This window comes from Dendronephthya gigantea, unplaced genomic scaffold, assembly GCF_004324835.1.
Source record: "Dendronephthya gigantea isolate DGI-Jeju-01 unplaced genomic scaffold, DenGig_1.0 000308F, whole genome shotgun sequence".
Classification (NCBI taxonomy): domain Eukaryota; kingdom Metazoa; phylum Cnidaria; class Anthozoa; order Malacalcyonacea; family Nephtheidae; genus Dendronephthya; species Dendronephthya gigantea.
This window is the reverse complement of record NW_021163318.1, coordinates 1-18,150: the sequence shown is the minus strand read 5'-3', so window position 1 is coordinate 18,150 and position 18,150 is coordinate 1. Positions and strand designations below refer to the sequence as shown.

The window sequence follows — 18,150 nt, the reverse complement described above, 5'->3', positions numbered from 1 at the left end:
TTGAATTTGCCATCTTTCTTCAACCACGGGTGGAAACTTGACGCAGAAGGCAACGTTTACGTTAACTGGATGATATTACCTGCCGCCCCTGATTCAATACTAGAGTTCGTAAGCTGCAAATGCAAGAAAGGATGCGAGAATAGAAGATGTTCGTGTGTCAAGGCCTCCTTAAGATGCAGCGATTTATGTTCGTGCACGGAGTGTCGAAACAAAAGCACTAATGGTGATGATGTGGAAAGCGATTCGGATGACTGTTACGATGACGGCAGCTCAAGCGAGAACGACGAAAACTAGAAGTAACCTTTTCTTTTATATCACTAAGATTTAAAGATTGTCCGCCGGAATAGGTTTTGGAACAAATTGGAAAAAAATGAAATGAGAATTTTTTCAACAGCAAAACAGTCTCGCATGGATTGAAACACCTCTCACATTTACATACTTCAAATTTCCATACTGGAGGCTACGAATGTTAAATAGGGAAACTGGGGTCGAGTGAGTCAGCATTCTGAAGCATGGAAAATAATTTTAATGTGACTTAAGATTATTCAAAATGGCGAAAATGTTGACAGAAGAGTTTGAAATGAGAGAATCTTCAAACGCATTTTTAAAAAAACTGCAGGCGGTAGAAGTGGGAACTTTTCAGAAATGAACTCAGCACATAAAGTAAAGGTAAGTCGTGATAAATTTTTCCTGTTCCCGCGGGTGAAATGAAACATAAATTTTAGTACACGTTTTCAGGCCCAACATAAGGTCTATACGTGCAAACAGACGAAAGCTATTTTTGAATTTGCCGCGTAAACAGTAAACATATTTATAAACAATAACAGATATATTCACAGTTTTAATACTCATCATTCCCGATAAACGAACGACGTTGATATAAATATATTATCGTGGTTATACTATAAACACTATGCAATATGAAATGTGATATTGACGTTGGCTATTAAAACCGTGGTCAAATTTTAGCATGGATTCAAGTTATTAATATATAATGAACAGGAAACATCTGTACTCAATCTTAGGATTATGATATACTGAATCTTGGTTACTGGATATACAAAAGTTTTGATTAAGAATTAGGATGAAATAACTGTTAATTGCCTTTTAAAAAATTTACATGCATCCTTAGATGGTGGATTAACAAGTGGTGATGTTTAAGTCTAAACCTGTAATGAAAGAGGTCTCATTGGAAAGTAATATCTGTGGTAAGTAATGCATTATAAGGAATTGTGCAATGCTGTTAGATTATTCACCTAAGCATATGGCTTAGTTTTTAATATATAATATAGCTACCGGTAATTATATACTTATTGACCAATTGATTATATACCTATTTATCATGTGATAGATAAAAGGAAAAATCATTGAAAGCTTACCAGATGACTACCCTAATTTCATATCTGTAAGAGCATGCAAAACTGTGCATAGCATGCCAATGATATATTTTACACATATTATGCACTGCTTAGTTTCTTTAACATTTGTTATTTTAATTCTGATATCTCAAAAGACTCAAATATGCTTGCTTTTTTGTTTTATTAGAAACATGGATTGAGGTGGTGAGCACGAAACTCAGTGGAAAATTTCCTATGCCAATGGTTAATTGGACCCACAGTGTTGCAGCACTTAATTTTAAGGACAAAAATACTCCAGGTGATCTTATAAATATTTTCATGTTTGGGATGACATGTTAAGAACAGCTGGTCAATAATCAAAGGGGAACATTGCTCAGGAATGAATGACTTTAGCTTATGTGTAATAATTGAAGACATGCAGTGAGTTTGCATAGATATGCTTGTCTTCTTGCATGAATATTGTTATTCAACTACTTCTGGGTTCATACCAGGGCTTAATTTCATTATCTGGAGCTTTATCGGATACTTTCCTAAACTTGCAAATTGGCAATTTTTAATTAAGTCCTTGAAAGACTTGTTTATTTGAGCACTAGTGTGAAGCTACCACAGGATTCACCACAGGATTCGCGCTTCCTCCCAGAACAACAAAATCGAACATATGCGAAGCTAGCACGACATTCATCCGCACTAAATTCGATACGTAAACACAATATATTATGTCGTATTTTTGTGGGTAGCCTGCGCATGCGCGGCCAACCACTATGTAGTCGAAAAAGTGTCCGGATCTGTGTGTGTGTGTTTGTGGCGATCGTCGGATAATCTTCGGCAATCGTCGGATATACGAAAGATGACGAACGGTACGTTCTACTTCCGGAAAATTGCGTTGTTTTCGAAGGACGGAAGCAGCGTTAATACGTTTGTCAAATTTTAAAGCGAAGTTGAGTACATTAAGACGAAAAAGCGGTGATCGGTGAGTGTTGAATCTACAACTACAAAGTTACACTAATAGAAAATAAATAAAACATTGCCTTATTCGGCAAATGGTAGTAACAAGTTGCCCTGTTTTATAAATTATAATGCAATATTTCACCTGTCAATTTCTTGCTTGTGGACATGCAGCTATTAAACCAAATACATTACCTTATTGCAAATGGTAGTAACAAGTTGCCCTGTTTTATAAGTTATAATGCAATATTTCACCGGTCAATTTCTTGCTTGTGGACACGCAGCTATTAAACCAAATATTTTACCTTATTGCAAATGGTAGTAACAAGTTCCCTGTTTTATAAATTAAAAATTATTATGCAATATTTCACCTGTCAATTTCTTGCTGGTAGACATGCAGCTATTAAACCAAATACATTACCTAGTAACAAGTTGCCCTGTTTTATAAAGTATAATTTGGCAAATGGTAGTAACAAGTTGCCTTGCTTTATAAATTATAATTCAATATTTCACCTGTCTTTCTTGCATGTGGACATGCAGCTATTAAACCAAATACATTACCTTAATGCAAATGGTAGTAACAAGTTGCCCTGTTTTATAATTATAGCTAGACGAATCCTTTATTTGCATTCTGGTCGAAATACATAGAAATGGTGCAGTTACTTTTATTGTACATAAGAGCAACACGAACTACCAACTGAAGTCTTCATCTAAGTGCTCTGCGATCTATGATTCCATGGTTTTTTGTAACTGATCGTGTCAATTATTCACGTTACGCACCTTGTTATTGGATGGAAATGATGCGGTTGGAACAAACTAATCCCTGTAAGTATGATTTCAACTTTCACACTCAAAAGCGTTATTCTAATAATCTAATATTTTTATTTTTTATTAATTAGACGTTGCCCACAACATTTCAAATAACTGGACCGTACAAAGGCAAGATCGATATTCGTTCTCCGGTGTAGCATGCGATCAAACGATCGAGCAGACTTTAAACAGGTTTGTCTATCCTCCCAAACAGTCATTCAAAAATAAGTTAAAATTCGCAGCATGACCGGCAATAGCACGAGGTGATAATTATGACAACCTTGTCTTTTTATAGAGACTCCAAACTGAAAGGAGGGTTAGTTGGAATAACATTGAATAAAGGCGCTGTGCACCGCTGGTTGATGGGGGCAGGCAGAAAGAAGTGCGATAACAAGGCAGTGTGAAACTATGGCCAGCGTAGCAGAAATTGATCGGTAGTAATAATTTTCTAAGAAAAAATACATTTGCATGGGTATAATTGTTCGCTGATGTATCACGTATTTTTTAACAGGAGCAGAAAGGACCTGGATAAATCTCGAATCGAAGGTGAAGAGAAGGCAGTTAGAGATGTGATTGACGTTATTAAATCAATGGTTAATCCTTTTGATAATGATCATGAAAGCTTGGTGCACATAGCAAGTGGAGTTGTTGCGTCTTCTGATATCGAGGATGACATGAAGCACATGGTAGACAAAGGAAAGACAGCATTTACTAGTTTTTTTGAGAATAATATTATTGGAGAAAAGCCGAACATATATTCAACCATCAAGAAGACTAATTTGAAGACATTTTCATGTTTGGGAAAGAAAGTGACGAGCAAGAACAGCAAAGGACAACTCCAAGGTGTTGTTTGCGAAGCTGCTCTTGATAGCAAAAAGTCGAAATCTTCAGTTGGACGATGTCTTCACGTATTCTTTAAGACCATATCCTTGCTCCATTGCAACCAGCGAAGGGGATCTTGTGAAAACATCAAAGTCAAAACTGGTTCATGCAATTGAAGAAGAAGCTCAAAACTCTTCCGTTTCTGATCTTCCTATTGACGACAACGCGTGTATTCTTGACGCAATGGCCATCTTGCAAACTTTGATGACGATACCAGATACGTTTGGTGAACTGACGGTTCAGTTGTTAACAAAGGTTGTAAAGATTGCCGTTAACTGCCACTGCAAGCGTGCTGACTTCGTTTGTGACCGGTATCCGCGCCAAAGCATCAAGAACCTCGAAAGAAATCGACGGGCAATCGATGGTGTTCAAAAAATTTCTATTTACAGCGAACATCAAAAAGTTCCGCGCCAATGGAAAAAGTTCTTGTCGAGCGGCGAAAATAAAGAGCAGTTGATGAAATTCATTTATCAATCATGGACAAAGGCCGATCCTCATCTCTTCAAAGATATCGAAGTATTTCTGTCGCACGAAGAAATGTGCCATAAGTTTTTTCAATCGAACAACGCATTGGTTTCTTGTGAAGTCGATGAGCTATGCTGCGATCACGAAGAAGCAGATACTCGGATGTTGGTCCACGCAAGTCATGCAAAAACATCATAATCAAGAGTCCTGATACAGACGTATTGGTGATTGCACTAAATGCATGCTTGGAAATTGATGCCAACATATACTTCGAAACTGGCGTTGGAAGTGCACGACGGATAATTTCCCTGAGTAACGTCAGAGAGTCCCTTGGGCATGAGTGGTGCTCTTCTCTTATTGGTCTTCACGCGTTCACTGGTTCGTAAATTATTTTGCCACTAGACCGTATTTCTCTATCATTAATATATTTATATTTTCTCTTTTTTAAGGTTGTGACACAACGAGCGCCTTTTACGGCAAAGGAAAAGTGTCTGTGTTGAAAGTTGCGAAAGCGAGAGAAGAATACTCCCACACCTTCTCAAACTTAGGCACCGAGTTAAATCCATCTGAAGACCTCTTCACTCAGCTTTACCATTTCGTATGTCATTTATATGGATATCAAGGATACTCAGATATTAATCGTGTACGTTATGAAATGTTTAAAAGTGGAAAGTTTGATGAAGAATTGTTACCACCCAATAAGGATTCACTCGACCAGCACATAAACAGAGCAAACTACCAGTGTTTTATCTGGCGCAAATCGACGCAAGCAATTTTGAATTTGCCATCTTTCTTCAACCACGGGTGGAAACTTGACGCAGAAGGCAACGTTTACGTTAACTGGATGATATTACCTGCCGCCCCTGATTCAATACTAGAGTTCGTAAGCTGCAAATGCAAGAAAGGATGCGAGAATAGAAGATGTTCGTGTGTCAAGGCCTCCTTAAGATGCAGCGATTTATGTTCGTGCACGGAGTGTCGAAACAAAAGCACTAATGGTGATGATGTGGAAAGCGATTCGGATGACTGTTACGATGACGGCAGCTCAAGCGAGAACGACGAAAACTAGAAGTAACCTTTTTCTTTTATATCACTAAGATTTAAAGATTGTCCGCCGGAATAGGTTTTGGAACAAATTGGAAAAAAATGAAATGAGAATTTTTTCAACAGCAAATCAATCTCGCATGGATTGAAACACCTCTCACATTTACATACTTCAAATTTCCATACTGGAGGCTACGAATGTTAAAATAGGGAAACTGGGGTCGAGTGAGTCAGCATTCTGAAGCATGGAAAATAATTTTAATGTGACTTAAGATTATTCAAAATGGCGAAAATGTTGACAGAAGAGTTTGAAATGAGAGAATCTTCAAACGCATTTTTTAAAAAAACTGCAGGCGGTAGAAGTGGGAACTTTTCAGAAATGAACTCAGCACATAAAGTAAAGGTAAGTCGTGATAAATTTTTCCTGTTCCCCGCGGGGTGAAATGAAACATAAATTTTAGTACACGTTTTCAGGCCCAACATAAGCTCTATACGTGCAAACAGACGAAAGCTATTTTTGAATTTGCCGCGTAAACAGTAAACATATTTATAAACAATAAACAGATATATTCACAGTTTTAATACTCATCATTCCCGATAAACGAACGACGTTGATATAAATATATTATCGTGGTTATACTATAAACACTATGCAATATGAAATGTGATATTGACGTTGGCTATTAAAACCGTGGTCAAATTTTAGCATGGATTCAAGTTATTAATATATAATGAAGAGGAAACATCTGTACTCAATCTTAGGATTATGATATACTGAATCTTGGTTACTGGATATACAAAAGTTTTGATTAAGAATTAGGATGAAATAACTGTTATATTGCCTTTTAAAAAATTTTTACATGCATCCTTAGATGGTGGATTAACAAGTGGTGATGTTTAAGTCTAAACCTGTAATGAAAGAGGTCTCATTGGAAAGTAATATCTGTGGTAAGTAATGCATTATAAGGAATTGTGCAATGCTGTTAGATTATTCACCTAAGCATATGGCTTAGTTTTTAATATATAATATAGCTACCGGTAATTATATACTTATTGACCAATTGATTATATACCTATTTATCATGTGATAGATAAAAGGAAAAATCATTGAAAGCTTACCAGATGACTACCCTAATTTCATATCTGTAAGAGCATGCAAAACTGTGCATAGCATGCCAATGATATATTTTACACATATTATGCACTGCTTAGTTTCTTTTAACATTTGTTATTTTAATTCTGATATCTCAAAAGACTCAAATATGCTTGCTTTTTTGTTTTATTAGAAACATGGATTGAGGTGGTGAGCACGAAACTCAGTGGAAAATTTCCTATGCCAATGGTTAATTGGACCCACAGTGTTGCAGCACTTAATTTTTAAGGACAAAAATACTCCAGGTGATCTTATAAATATTTTCATGTTTGGGATGACATGTTAAGAACAGCTGGTCAATAATCAAAGGGGAACATTGCTCAGGAATGAATGACTTTAGCTTATGTGTAATAATTGAAGACATGCAGTGAGTTTGCATAGATATGCTTGTCTTCTTGCATGAATATTGTTATTCAACTACTTCTGGGTTCATACCAGGGCTTAATTTCATTATCTGGAGCTTTATCGGATACTTTCCTAAACTTGCAAATTGGCAATTTTTAATTAAGTCCTTGAAAGACTTGTTTATTTGAGCACTAGTGTGAAGCTACCACAGGATTCACCACAGGATTCGCGCTTCCTCCCAGAACAACAAAATCGAACATATGCGAAGCTAGCACGACATTCATCCGCACTAAATTCGATACGTAAACACAATATATTATGTCGTATTTTTGTGGGTAGCCTGCGCATGCGCGGCCAACCACTATGTAGTCGAAAAAGTGTCCGGATCTGTGTGTGTGTGTGTGTTGTGGCGATCGTCGGATAATCTTCGGCAATCGTCGGATATACGAAAGATGACGAACGGTACGTTCTACTTCCGGAAAATTGCGTTGTTTTCGAAGGACGGAAGCAGCGTTAATACGTTTGTCAAATTTTAAAGCGAAGTTGAGTACATTAGAGACGAAAAAGCGGTGATCGGTGAGTGTTGAATCTACAACTACAAAGTTACACTAATAGAAAATAAATAAAACATTGCCTTATTCGGCAAATGGTAGTAACAAGTTGCCCTGTTTTATAAATTATAATGCAATATTTCACCTGTCAATTTCTTGCTTGTGGACATGCAGCTATTAAACCAAATACATTACCTTATTGCAAATGGTAGTAACAAGTTGCCCTGTTTTATAAGTTATAATGCAATATTTCACCGGTCAATTTCTTGCTTGTGGACACGCAGCTATTAAACCAAATATTTTACCTTATTGCAAATGGTAGTAACAAGTTGCCCTGTTTTATAAATTAAAAATTATTATGCAATATTTCACCTGTCAATTTCTTGCTGGTAGACATGCAGCTATTAAACCAAATACATTACCTAGTAACAAGTTGCCCTGTTTTATAAAGTATAATTTGGCAAATGGTAGTAACAAGTTGCCTTGCTTTATAAATTATAATTCAATATTTCACCTGTCTTTCTTGCATGTGGACATGCAGCTATTAAACCAAATACATTACCTTAATGCAAATGGTAGTAACAAGTTGCCCTGTTTTATAAATTATAGCTAGACGAATCCTTTATTTGCATTCTGGTCGAAATACATAGAAATGGTGCAGTTACTTTTATTGTACATAAGAGCAACACGAACTACCAACTGAAGTCTTCATCTAAGTGCTCTGCGATCTATGATTCCATGGTTTTTTGTAACTGATCGTGTCAATTATTCACGTTACGCACCTTGTTATTGGATGGAAATGATGCGGTTGGAACAAACTAATCCCTGTAAGTATGATTTCAACTTTCACACTCAAAAGCGTTATTCTAATAATCTAATATTTTTATTTTTTATTAATTAGACGTTGCCCACAACATTTCAAATAACTGGACCGTACAAAGGCAAGATCGATATTCGTTCTCCGGTGTAGCATGCGATCAAACGATCGAGCAGACTTTAAACAGGTTTGTCTATCCTCCCAAACAGTCATTCAAAAATAAGTTAAAATTCGCAGCATGACCGGCAATAGCACGAGGTGATAATTATGACAACCTTGTCTTTTTATAGAGACTCCAAACTGAAAGGAGGGTTAGTTGGAATAACATTGAATAAAGGCGCTGTGCACCGCTGGTTGATGGGGCAGGCAGAAAGAAGTGCGATAACAAGGCAGTGTGAAACTATGGCCAGCGTAGCAGAAATTGATCGGTAGTAATAATTTTCTAAGAAAAAATACATTTGCATGGGTATAATTGTTCGCTGATGTATCACGTATTTTTTAACAGGAGCAGAAAGGACCTGGATAAATCTCGAATCGAAGGTGAAGAGAAGGCAGTTAGAGATGTGATTGACGTTATTAAATCAATGGTTAATCCTTTTGATAATGATCATGAAAGCTTGGTGCACATAGCAAGTGGAGTTGTTGCGTCTTCTGATATCGAGGATGACATGAAGCACATGGTAGACAAAGGAAAGACAGCATTTACTAGTTTTTTTGAGAATAATATTATTGGAGAAAAGCCGAACATATATTCAACCATCAAGAAGACTAATTTGAAGACATTTTCATGTTTGGGAAAGAAAGTGACGAGCAAGAACAGCAAAGGACAACTCCAAGGTGTTGTTTGCGAAGCTGCTCTTGATAGCAAAAAGTCGAAATCTTCAGTTGGACGATGTCTTCACGTATTCTTTAAGACCATATCCTTGCTCCATTGCAACCAGCGAAGGGGATCTTGTGAAAACATCAAAGTCAAAACTGGTTCATGCAATTGAAGAAGAAGCTCAAAACTCTTCCGTTTCTGATCTTCCTATTGACGACAACGCGTGTATTCTTGACGCAATGGCCATCTTGCAAACTTTGATGACGATACCAGATACGTTTGGTGAACTGACGGTTCAGTTGTTAACAAAGGTTGTAAAGATTGCCGTTAACTGCCACTGCAAGCGTGCTGACTTCGTTTGTGACCGGTATCCGCGCCAAAGCATCAAGAACCTCGAAAGAAATCGACGGGCAATCGATGGTGTTCAAAAAATTTCTATTTACAGCGAACATCAAAAAGTTCCGCGCCAATGGAAAAAGTTCTTGTCGAGCGGCGAAAATAAAGAGCAGTTGATGAAATTCATTTATCAATCATGGACAAAGGCCGATCCTCATCTCTTCAAAGATATCGAAGTATTTCTGTCGCACGAAGAAATGTGCCATAAGTTTTTTCAATCGAACAACGCATTGGTTTCTTGTGAAGTCGATGAGCTATGCTGCGATCACGAAGAAGCAGATACTCGGATGTTGGTCCACGCAAGTCATGCAAAAACATCATAATCAAGAGTCCTGATACAGACGTATTGGTGATTGCACTAAATGCATGCTTGGAAATTGATGCCAACATATACTTCGAAACTGGCGTTGGAAGTGCACGACGGATAATTTCCCTGAGTAACGTCAGAGAGTCCCTTGGGCATGAGTGGTGCTCTTCTCTTATTGGTCTTCACGCGTTCACTGGTTCGTAAATTATTTTGCCACTAGACCGTATTTCTCTATCATTAATATATTTATATTTTCTCTTTTTTAAGGTTGTGACACAACGAGCGCCTTTTACGGCAAAGGAAAAGTGTCTGTGTTGAAAGTTGCGAAAGCGAGAGAAGAATACTCCCACACCTTCTCAAACTTAGGCACCGAGTTAAATCCATCTGAAGACCTCTTCACTCAGCTTTACCATTTCGTATGTCATTTATATGGATATCAAGGATACTCAGATATTAATCGTGTACGTTATGAAATGTTTAAAAGTGGAAAGTTTGATGAAGAATTGTTACCACCCAATAAGGATTCACTCGACCAGCACATAAACAGAGCAAACTACCAGTGTTTTATCTGGCGCAAATCGACGCAAGCAATTTTGAATTTGCCATCTTTCTTCAACCACGGGTGGAAACTTGACGCAGAAGGCAACGTTTACGTTAACTGGATGATATTACCTGCCGCCCCTGATTCAATACTAGAGTTCGTAAGCTGCAAATGCAAGAAAGGATGCGAGAATAGAAGATGTTCGTGTGTCAAGGCCTCCTTAAGATGCAGCGATTTATGTTCGTGCACGGAGTGTCGAAACAAAAGCACTAATGGTGATGATGTGGAAAGCGATTCGGATGACTGTTACGATGACGGCAGCTCAAGCGAGAACGACGAAAACTAGAAGTAACCTTTTTCTTTTATATCACTAAGATTTAAAGATTGTCCGCCGGAATAGGTTTTGGAACAAATTGGAAAAAAATGAAATGAGAATTTTTTCAACAGCAAATCAATCTCGCATGGATTGAAACACCTCTCACATTTACATACTTCAAATTTCCATACTGGAGGCTACGAATGTTAAATAGGGAAACTGGGGTCGAGTGAGTCAGCATTCTGAAGCATGGAAAATAATTTTAATGTGACTTAAGATTATTCAAAATATCGAAAATGTTGACAGAAGAGTTTGAAATGAGAGAATCTTCAAACGCATTTTTTAAAAAAACTGCAGGCGGTAGAAGTGGGAACTTTTCAGAAATGAACTCAGCACATAAAGTAAAGGTAAGTCGTGATAAATTTTTCCTGTTCCCAGCGGGGTGAAATGAAACATAAATTTTAGTACACGTTTTCAGGCCCAACATAAGCTCAATACGTGCAAACAGACGAAAGCTATTTTTGAATTTGCCGCGTAAACAGTAAACATATTTATAAACAATAAACAGATATATTCACAGTTTTAATACTCATCATTCCCGATAAACGAACGACGTTGATATAAATATATTATCGTGGTTATACTATAAACACTATGCAATATGAAATGTGATATTGACGTTGGCTATTAAAACCGTGGTCAAATTTTAGCATGGATTCAAGTTATTAATATATAATGAAGAGGAAACATCTGTACTCAATCTTAGGATTATGATATACTGAATCTTGGTTACTGGATATACAAAAGTTTTGATTAAGAATTAGGATGAAATAACTGTTATATTGCCTTTTAAAAAATTTTTACATGCATCCTTAGATGGTGGATTAACAAGTGGTGATGTTTAAGTCTAAACCTGTAATGAAAGAGGTCTCATTGGAAAGTAATATCTGTGGTAAGTAATGCATTATAAGGAATTGTGCAATGCTGTTAGATTATTCACCTAAGCATATGGCTTAGTTTTTAATATATAATATAGCTACCGGTAATTATATACTTATTGACCAATTGATTATATACCTATTTATCATGTGATAGATAAAAGGAAAAATCATTGAAAGCTTACCAGATGACTACCCTAATTTCATATCTGTAAGAGCATGCAAAACTGTGCATAGCATGCCAATGATATATTTTACACATATTATGCACTGCTTAGTTTCTTTTAACATTTGTTATTTTAATTCTGATATCTCAAAAGACTCAAATATGCTTGCTTTTTTGTTTTATTAGAAACATGGATTGAGGTGGTGAGCACGAAACTCAGTGGAAAATTTCCTATGCCAATGGTTAATTGGACCCACAGTGTTGCAGCACTTAATTTTTAAGGACAAAAATACTCCAGGTGATCTTATAAATATTTTCATGTTTGGGATGATATGTTAAGAACAGCTGGTCAATAATCAAAGGGGAACATTGCTCAGGAATGAATGACTTTAGCTTATGTGTAATAATTGAAGACATGCAGTGAGTTTGCATAGATATGCTTGTCTTCTTGCATGAATATTGTTATTCAACTACTTCTGGGTTCATACCAGGGCTTAATTTCATTATCTGGAGCTTTATCGGATACTTTCCTAAACTTGCAAATTGGCAATTTTTAATTAAGTCCTTGAAAGACTTGTTTATTTGAGCACTAGTGTGAAGCTACCACAGGATTCACCACAGGATTCGCGCTTCCTCCCAGAACAACAAAATCGAACATATGCGAAGCTAGCACGACATTCATCCGCACTAAATTCGATACGTAAACACAATATATTATGTCGTATTTTTGTGGGTAGCCTGCGCATGCGCGGCCAACCACTATGTAGTCGAAAAAGTGTCCGGATCTGTGTGTGTGTGTGTTGTGGCGATCGTCGGATAATCTTCGGCAATCGTCGGATATACGAAAGATGACGAACGGTACGTTCTACTTCCGGAAAATTGCGTTGTTTTCGAAGGACGGAAGCAGCGTTAATACGTTTGTCAAATTTTAAAGCGAAGTTGAGTACATTAGAGACGAAAAAGCGGTGATCGGTGAGTGTTGAATCTACAACTACAAAGTTACACTAATAGAAAATAAATAAAACATTGCCTTATTCGGCAAATGGTAGTAACAAGTTGCCCTGTTTTATAAATTATAATGCAATATTTCACCTGTCAATTTCTTGCTTGTGGACATGCAGCTATTAAACCAAATACATTACCTTATTGCAAATGGTAGTAACAAGTTGCCCTGTTTTATAAGTTATAATGCAATATTTCACCGGTCAATTTCTTGCTTGTGGACACGCAGCTATTAAACCAAATATTTTACCTTATTGCAAATGGTAGTAACAAGTTGCCCTGTTTTATAAATTAAAAATTATTATGCAATATTTCACCTGTCAATTTCTTGCTGGTAGACATGCAGCTATTAAACCAAATACATTACCTAGTAACAAGTTGCCCTGTTTTATAAAGTATAATTTGGCAAATGGTAGTAACAAGTTGCCTTGCTTTATAAATTATAATTCAATATTTCACCTGTCTTTCTTGCATGTGGACATGCAGCTATTAAACCAAATACATTACCTTAATGCAAATGGTAGTAACAAGTTGCCCTGTTTTATAAATTATAGCTAGACGAATCCTTTATTTGCATTCTGGTCGAAATACATAGAAATGGTGCAGTTACTTTTATTGTACATAAGAGCAACACGAACTACCAACTGAAGTCTTCATCTAAGTGCTCTGCGATCTATGATTCCATGGTTTTTTGTAACTGATCGTGTCAATTATTCACGTTACGCACCTTGTTATTGGATGGAAATGATGCGGTTGGAACAAACTAATCCCTGTAAGTATGATTTCAACTTTCACACTCAAAAGCGTTATTCTAATAATCTAATATTTTTATTTTTTATTAATTAGACGTTGCCCACAACATTTCAAATAACTGGACCGTACAAAGGCAAGATCGATATTCGTTCTCCGGTGTAGCATGCGATCAAACGATCGAGCAGACTTTAAACAGGTTTGTCTATCCTCCCAAACAGTCATTCAAAATAAGTTAAAATTCGCAGCATGACCGGCAATAGCACGAGGTGATAATTATGACAACCTTGTCTTTTTATAGAGACTCCAAACTGAAAGGAGGGTTAGTTGGAATAACATTGAATAAAGGCGCTGTGCACCGCTGGTTGATGGGGCAGGCAGAAAGAAGTGCGATAACAAGGCAGTGTGAAACTATGGCCAGCGTAGCAGAAATTGATCGGTAGTAATAATTTTCTAAGAAAAAATACATTTGCATGGGTATAATTGTTCGCTGATGTATCACGTATTTTTTAACAGGAGCAGAAAGGACCTGGATAAATCTCGAATCGAAGGTGAAGAGAAGGCAGTTAGAGATGTGATTGACGTTATTAAATCAATGGTTAATCCTTTTGATAATGATCATGAAAGCTTGGTGCACATAGCAAGTGGAGTTGTTGCGTCTTCTGATATCGAGGATGACATGAAGCACATGGTAGACAAAGGAAAGACAGCATTTACTAGTTTTTTTGAGAATAATATTATTGGAGAAAAGCCGAACATATATTCAACCATCAAGAAGACTAATTTGAAGACATTTTCATGTTTGGGAAAGAAAGTGACGAGCAAGAACAGCAAAGGACAACTCCAAGGTGTTGTTTGCGAAGCTGCTCTTGATAGCAAAAAGTCGAAATCTTCAGTTGGACGATGTCTTCACGTATTCTTTAAGACCATATCCTTGCTCCATTGCAACCAGCGAAGGGGATCTTGTGAAAACATCAAAGTCAAAACTGGTTCATGCAATTGAAGAAGAAGCTCAAAACTCTTCCGTTTCTGATCTTCCTATTGACGACAACGCGTGTATTCTTGACGCAATGGCCATCTTGCAAACTTTGATGACGATACCAGATACGTTTGGTGAACTGACGGTTCAGTTGTTAACAAAGGTTGTAAAGATTGCCGTTAACTGCCACTGCAAGCGTGCTGACTTCGTTTGTGACCGGTATCCGCGCCAAAGCATCAAGAACCTCGAAAGAAATCGACGGGCAATCGATGGTGTTCAAAAAATTTCTATTTACAGCGAACATCAAAAAGTTCCGCGCCAATGGAAAAAGTTCTTGTCGAGCGGCGAAAATAAAGAGCAGTTGATGAAATTCATTTATCAATCATGGACAAAGGCCGATCCTCATCTCTTCAAAGATATCGAAGTATTTCTGTCGCACGAAGAAATGTGCCATAAGTTTTTTCAATCGAACAACGCATTGGTTTCTTGTGAAGTCGATGAGCTATGCTGCGATCACGAAGAAGCAGATACTCGGATGTTGGTCCACGCAAGTCATGCAAAAACATCATAATCAAGAGTCCTGATACAGACGTATTGGTGATTGCACTAAATGCATGCTTGGAAATTGATGCCAACATATACTTCGAAACTGGCGTTGGAAGTGCACGACGGATAATTTCCCTGAGTAACGTCAGAGAGTCCCTTGGGCATGAGTGGTGCTCTTCTCTTATTGGTCAGCGTTCACGTTCACTGGTTCGTAAATTATTTTGCCACTAGACCGTATTTCTCTATCATTAATATATTTATATTTTCTCTTTTTTAAGGTTGTGACACAACGAGCGCCTTTTACGGCAAAGGAAAAGTGTCTGTGTTGAAAGTTGCGAAAGCGAGAGAAGAATACTCCCACACCTTCTCAAACTTAGGCACCGAGTTAAATCCATCTGAAGACCTCTTCACTCAGCTTTACCATTTCGTATGTCATTTATATGGATATCAAGGATACTCAGATATTAATCGTGTACGTTATGAAATGTTTAAAAGTGGAAAGTTTGATGAAGAATTGTTACCACCCAATAAGGATTCACTCGACCAGCACATAAACAGAGCAAACTACCAGTGTTTTATCTGGCGCAAATCGACGCAAGCAATTTTGAATTTGCCATCTTTCTTCAACCACGGGTGGAAACTTGACGCAGAAGGCAACGTTTACGTTAACTGGATGATATTACCTGCCGCCCCTGATTCAATACTAGAGTTCGTAAGCTGCAAATGCAAGAAAGGATGCGAGAATAGAAGATGTTCGTGTGTCAAGGCCTCCTTAAGATGCAGCGATTTATGTTCGTGCACGGAGTGTCGAAACAAAAGCACTAATGGTGATGATGTGGAAAGCGATTCGGATGACTGTTACGATGACGGCAGCTCAAGCGAGAACGACGAAAACTAGAAGTAACCTTTTTCTTTTATATCACTAAGATTTAAAGATTGTCCGCCGGAATAGGTTTTGGAAAAAAATTGGAAAAAAAATGAAACACCTCTCACATTTACATACTTCAAATTTCCATACTGGAGGCTACGAATGTTAAAATAGGGAAACTGGGGTCGAGTGAGTCAGCATTCTGAAGCATGGAAAATAATTTTAATGTGACTTAAGATTATTCAAAATGGCGAAAATGTTGACAGAAGAGTTTGAAATGAGAGAATCTTCAAACGCATTTTTTAAAAAAACTGCAGGCGGTAGAAGTGGGAACTTTTCAGAAATGAACTCAGCACATAAAGTAAAGGTAAGTCGTGATAAATTTTTCCTGTTCCCAGCGGGGTGAAATGAAACATAAATTTTAGTACACGTTTTCAGGCCCAACATAAGGTCTATACGTGCAAACAGACGAAAGCTATTTTTGAATTTGCCGCGTAAACAGTAAACATATTTATAAACAATAAACAGATATATTCACAGTTTTAATACTCATCATTCCCGATAAACGAACGACGTTGATATAAATATATTATCGTGGTTATACTATAAACACTATGCAATATGAAATGTGATATTGACGTTGGCTATTAAAACCGTGGTCAAATTTTAGCATGGATTCAAGTTATTAATATATAATGAAGGAAACATCTGTACTCAATCTTAGGATTATGATATACTGAATCTTGGTTACTGGATATACAAAAGTTTTGATTAAGAATTAGGATGAAATAACTGTTATATTGCCTTTTAAAAAATTTTTACATGCATCCTTAGATGGTGGATTAACAAGTGGTGATGTTTAAGTCTAAACCTGTAATGAAAGAGGTCTCATTGGAAAGTAATATCTGTGGTAAGTAATGCATTATAAGGAATTGTGCAATGCTGTTAGATTATTCACCTAAGCATATGGCTTAGTTTTAATATTATATAATAGCTACCGGTAATTATATACTTATTGACCAATTGATTATATACCTATTTATCATGTGATAGATAAAAGGAAAAATCATTGAAAGCTTACCAGATGACTACCCTAATTTCATATCTGTAAGAGCATGCAAAACTGTGCATAGCATGCCAATGATATATTTTACACATATTGCACTGCTTAGTTTCTTTTAACATTTGTTATTTTAATTCTGATATCTCAAAAGACTCAAATATGCTTGCTTTTTTGTTTTATTAGAAACATGGATTGAGGTGGTGAGCACGAAACTCAGTGGAAAATTTCCTATGCCAATGGTTAATTGGACCCACAGTGTTGCAGCACTTAATTTTTAAGGACAAAAATACTCCAGGTGATCTTATAAATATTTTCATGTTTGGGATGATATGTTAAGAACAGCTGGTCAATAATCAAAGGGGAACATTGCTCAGGAATGAATGACTTTAGCTTATGTGTAATAATTGAAGACATGCAGTGAGTTTGCATAGATATGCTTGTCTTCTTGCATGAATATTGTTATTCAACTACTTCTGGGTTCATACCAGGGCTTAATTTCATTATCTGGAGCTTTATCGGATACTTTCCTAAACTTGCAAATTGGCAATTTTTAATTAAGTCCTTGAAAGACTTGTTTATTTGAGCACTAGTGTGAAGCTACCACAGGATTCACCACAGGATTCGCGCTTCCTCCCAGAACAACAAAATCGAACATATGCGAAGCTAGCACGACATTCATCCGCACTAAATTCGATACGTAAACACAATATATTATGTCGTATTTTTGTGGGTAGCCTGCGCATGCGCGGCCAACCACTATGTAGTCGAAAAAGTGTCCGGATCTGTGTGTGTGTGTGTGTTGTGTGCGATCGTCGGATAATCTTCGGCAATCGTCGGATATACGAAAGATGACGAACGGTACGTTCTACTTCCGGAAAATTGCGTTGTTTTCGAAGGACGGAAGCAGCGTTAATACGTTTGTCAAATTTTAAAGCGAAGTTGAGTACATTAGAGACGAAAAAGCGGTGATCGGTGAGTGTTGAATCTACAACTACAAAGTTACACTAATAGAAAATAAATAAAACATTGCCTTATTCGGCAAATGGTAGTAACAAGTTGCCCTGTTTTATAAATTATAATGCAATATT

The 18,150-nt window shown here is 36.9% G+C and overlaps 3 protein-coding genes across 4 annotated transcripts; all 3 read left to right on the top strand.

The window, feature by feature from the left end:
- The first annotated feature begins 3,478 nt into the window (after positions 1 to 3,478).
- On the top strand, positions 3,479 to 6,394 carry LOC114541753. The gene is made up of 4 exons (XM_028561558.1): positions 3,479 to 3,547; positions 3,625 to 4,838; positions 4,910 to 5,907; positions 6,377 to 6,394. The coding sequence occupies exons 2-3, from the start codon at positions 4,592 to 4,594 to the stop codon at positions 5,527 to 5,529; spliced, it is 867 nt and encodes a 288-aa protein (XP_028417359.1). The 5' UTR covers positions 3,479 to 3,547; positions 3,625 to 4,591; the 3' UTR covers positions 5,530 to 5,907; positions 6,377 to 6,394.
- A 17-nt stretch (positions 6,395 to 6,411) lies between these two features.
- LOC114541750 lies at positions 6,412 to 10,950 on the top strand. 2 transcript variants are annotated; one of them, XM_028561555.1, is made up of 7 exons: positions 6,412 to 6,452; positions 6,791 to 6,902; positions 8,163 to 8,380; positions 8,455 to 8,557; positions 8,661 to 8,798; positions 8,876 to 10,089; positions 10,161 to 10,950. In XM_028561555.1, the coding sequence occupies exons 6-7, from the start codon at positions 9,843 to 9,845 to the stop codon at positions 10,778 to 10,780; spliced, it is 867 nt and encodes a 288-aa protein (XP_028417356.1). In that variant the 5' UTR covers positions 6,412 to 6,452; positions 6,791 to 6,902; positions 8,163 to 8,380; positions 8,455 to 8,557; positions 8,661 to 8,798; positions 8,876 to 9,842; the 3' UTR covers positions 10,781 to 10,950. Both variants share the same exon structure in this region, with proteins under 2 accessions (XP_028417356.1, XP_028417357.1).
- Positions 10,951 to 11,661: 711 nt separating this feature from the next.
- On the top strand, positions 11,662 to 14,609 carry LOC114541751. The gene is made up of 6 exons (XM_028561557.1): positions 11,662 to 11,702; positions 12,041 to 12,152; positions 13,411 to 13,628; positions 13,703 to 13,805; positions 13,908 to 14,045; positions 14,123 to 14,609. The coding sequence occupies exons 3-6, from the start codon at positions 13,532 to 13,534 to the stop codon at positions 14,607 to 14,609; spliced, it is 825 nt and encodes a 274-aa protein (XP_028417358.1). The 5' UTR covers positions 11,662 to 11,702; positions 12,041 to 12,152; positions 13,411 to 13,531.
- Positions 14,610 to 18,150: the final 3,541 nt, after the last annotated feature.